This window comes from Perognathus longimembris, chromosome 1 (genome assembly GCF_023159225.1).
Source record: "Perognathus longimembris pacificus isolate PPM17 chromosome 1, ASM2315922v1, whole genome shotgun sequence".
Lineage (NCBI taxonomy): Eukaryota > Metazoa > Chordata > Mammalia > Rodentia > Heteromyidae > Perognathus > Perognathus longimembris.
In genome coordinates, this window is record NC_063161.1 from 132,097,970 (window position 1) to 132,101,599 (window position 3,630).

At 46.8% G+C, this 3,630-nt stretch overlaps 1 protein-coding gene across 1 annotated transcript; it reads right to left on the minus strand.

Moving 5' to 3' along the window:
• Positions 1 to 215: 215 nt before the first annotated feature.
• Tomm5 (translocase of outer mitochondrial membrane 5) lies at positions 216 to 3,142 on the minus strand. Its single transcript, XM_048337145.1, has 2 exons — positions 2,952 to 3,142; positions 216 to 733 (listed from the first exon to the last, which is right to left on the minus strand). The coding sequence occupies exons 1-2, from the start codon at positions 3,070 to 3,072 to the stop codon at positions 699 to 701; spliced, it is 156 nt and encodes a 51-aa protein (XP_048193102.1). The 5' UTR covers positions 3,073 to 3,142; the 3' UTR covers positions 216 to 698.
• Between the last annotated feature and the right edge of the window lie 488 nt (positions 3,143 to 3,630).

The following is a 3,630-nucleotide window of genomic DNA, read 5'->3' on the forward strand; positions in this document are numbered from 1 at the left end:
TTCTTTGATATTACATGCACTCACCAAAAATACTGCCTTTCATGAAGACTGCTTGCCAATAAAACACAAGACCACTTTATCAGGAGCAAATCCTCATATCCAAAACAAGAGCAACTACAACTAATACTGTGATAATCACAGCATTACAATAGTCATACTTTGGATTGGGAGTGTTGGTTTTCAGCAAAAAGCAAGAAAAGAAATAAAAATCCAGGTTTTCTCAATTGGTATGTTTATTCAAAATAAAGACTGAAGGGCCTGTGCTTAAAGGTCACCGTGGTTGTTTGCTGATTTCCATAAAATGTAACTAATTGTAGAAGATGCTTCACAGATATACTCTGGACCCAGAAATGTAAACAGAAATGACTGACCAGACTGCTATTTCAGACATAATCCTCTTATAATTAACACTTGCTAGAAAGTGGAGTTTGATGTTATCATTACACCAACACTCTCAGAAGCCAAATTACTTCAGGCCTAAGGGCACACGATGACCACAAGACATTTCAAACTTTCCAAATAATTTTATATTTTAACTATGAAGGTCAGTTACCACAGTCAACTTGTTCTGAACAAGAAGAATTTTTATGTCCATTCAATCTGAGTCTTACACCTTTCTGAGCTTATTCATTTGCAGACAGGAGGACAAACTGTAGTCGGCTTCTTCAAATCATGCAGTCACAGTTGAGAGCCAGTCTTCATATGCTGTCCAATTTCTTTAAGATAAATGGAGCTGAAAGAAAAACACAATATTAGTTTTCAGTCCTAACACCGGGGGTGGGGGAGAGGATGGGAGGGGGTTCTTACAGGTTTAACTCAGTTTTGGTTTTTTTTTTTATTTTGTTTTTTGCCATTCCTGGGCCTTGGACTCAGGGCCTGAGCACTGTCCCTGGCTTCTTTTTGCTCAAGGCTAGTACTCTGCCACTTGAGCCACAGCGCCACTTCTGGCCATTTTCTATATATGTGGTGCTTGGGAATCGAATTCAGGGCTTCATGTGTAGGAGGCAAGCACTCTTGTCACTAGACCATATTCCCAGCCCGGTTTAACTCAGTTTTTTAAAAACAACTTCAAATGGTCGTCATCCTCTGCCTGTACAACACAGCAAAACAAAACAGCTTTCAGCTATGCTGGAGGCAGTAGTAGGAAGAATGAAGTCTCAAACCTAGGGCAAAAATGATAGACCATATCTGAGAGCAAACTAAAAGAAACAGGGTTGAGATGTGTGGCTCAAGTGGCATAGCCTGCCCGACAAGCACAAGGCCCTGAGTTCAAGCCTCAGCAACAAAGCCACAGCAGCAAAGGCAGACCAAAAAATAACAACAAAAAAACAAACCAACAACCCAGCTAATTTACTGGCAGTTTGGTGAGAGGAGAAAAAAGGTAAAACTGAGAATTAAAACCTTCTTAATGAGCAAGACGATTTGGTTGTTTTTCAGACCCACCAGCACTCTCTTCTGGGGAAGCAGAGCAATACAGTGACTGAGTACACAAGGAAAGCACCTTCAGAAGACAGATGTCAGCCTCAGGGAGCTCTAATTTAGATCCAACCCATGTCTTCTACAGCATGATCAGGGCATGGCCTTGAAACACCAGAACCATTCCCAAATCTCCATGCAGACCAGCCAACAGAATATGATGGAGTAATTAGAAGGATACCGGACTTAGAATGAGAAGGGGCAAATCATTCTGAGACAAACTGCTTCCAGCTCTTAAATCCTGTGCATTTCTCATTTGCAAAGTGGATATAAAAAATCTTAAGCCCTTACTGTGTAGTCTAGGCTAGCCTTGAAATTAGGATTGTCCTGCATCAGTCTTTTCATGAGTGGGATTTACAGGCATTTATTACCATGCCCAACTAGGTTAGGTAAATTATTTGCATTAAGCTCTGACAGCTTTTCTGATAGTAAAGGATCCCAAGGAGGGGAAGAGAAATAACTGACAATGATTAAGGATTAAATGCCCCCCGCCTTACACTGTTAATGACCAGGGCCAGAGAATAGCATTTTTTTCTTTTCTTTGGTGTGTATATATAAGGATAAAAATGCAAATACTGACTGGTAAGCGTTGCCCTATAAGAAACAAGCTATTTGATTTCTGCATAGTGACGATTAAATGAGTTAACATGTTTACAGTGTGACTAGCATTTGTGTGTGTGTTCTGAAAGATAGTCAGGTTCGGTTCTAAACCAGCCTGGGAAGGCAAATTCAAGACTCTTTATGTCCAATATTTCCCATTAACTAGAAAAGGGCTGCAAGTGGAGGTGTGGCTCAAGTGGTGGAGTGCCAGCCTTGAGTGGAAAAAAGCCAAGCAAGAGGGTAAGGTCTTGAGTTCAAAGCCCAGTACAGAAGAAAGGAAGAAGAGGAAGAGGAGGAGGAGAATCTTATATTCACAGACTCTTTTCCTTCTCATTCCTGGAAGGGTGGGGGTGCAACGATGTTACTCTGTACAAATGAACAAAAAGGAAGCAAAAACTTGAATTTCGAAGGTCACCACAGAGGAAAGGAGGCTGGGCACTGGGTTAAAGCTTGGAATTCTATGTCATTCACTAACAGCTAAATGACCTTGGGCCAGGCCTTTCTCTACTCTGAACCTATTTATGTCTCACGTCTGCGAAACGAGGGCGGCGATGTTCTGCAGATGATACCAAAAGCTCCTTGAACTCGAATGCGCTTTAGAAATGACTAGCCGGAGTGAAGAGTCGCGAGGGCCCGACCACCACGAGCACGTGGCACCCTCACCCGGGGCGGCAGCCAAACATAACGCCGCATCTCGCCGCCCGCGGGGTGCCCGCGAACCCCCGACTGCTCACCACCCTCCTTGAGGCTGCACGTTCCCTATCTCCACCCCTGCACAGCGCCTTCCTCCGGGCTGCGGGCGTCCGGCCGGGACCGGAGGCGGACGCGCGTGGCGGGCTAGAGGGTCTCCCGCTCCCAGGCCGGACGACACTCACTGACTCGCAGCAGGGCCACGTAGATGAGGAAGTTCCGTATGGACGAGAGCACGTCCTCGCGCATCTTCCGTTTCATCTCCTCCGGGTCCAGCTTTGGCGCGAGACCCTCGATCCGGAACATCGCGACTCTGGTCGGCCGCCTCAGAGACGCAGCAATTACCTCTCCTCCGTGGTGGCTGCTCCGCACCCGGAATTGGACCCAACACCACTTCCGGTCCCGCCCCTCGCTTACCCATGCGGCTACGGGAACTCGCGAGGGACGATCCTCACCGAACCGAACGCGTCCGAACAAGGGCGGCCTGAGGAAGGGTGGCCTAAAGGGGGCGCTAGCAACCTTAGCCAGGCAGCCTCTGCGCCTCTGGGACTTTTCTTTTCTTTTCTTTCCTTTTCTTTTCTCTTCTTTTCTTTTTTTTCTTTTCTTCTCCTCTCTCTCCCTCTCCCTCCCTCTCCCTCTCTCCCTCTCCCTTCCCCTTTCCCTCCTCCTCCCCCTCCCGCCCTTCCTTCCCTCCCTTCCTCCCTCCCTCCCTCCCTCCCTCCCTCCCTTCTTTCCTTCCTTCCTTCCTTCCTTCCTTCCTTCCTTCCTTCCTTCCTACCTTCCTTCCTTCCTTCCTTCCTTCCTTCCTTCCTTCCTTCCTTCCTTCCTTCCTTCCTTCCTTCCTTCCTTCCTTCCTTCCTTCCT

Bases quoted from the DNA above. Each gene is read 5' to 3' on its own strand.
- Tomm5 (XM_048337145.1), bottom strand. From the start codon at position 3,072: ATGTTCCGGATCGAGGGTCTCGCGCCAAAGCTGGACCCGGAGGAGATG. The intron at 734-2,951 runs GTGAGTGTCGTC...TTTTTCTTTCAG, and splicing joins CGTGGCCCTGCTGCGAGTCA to CTCCATTTATCTTAAAGAAA.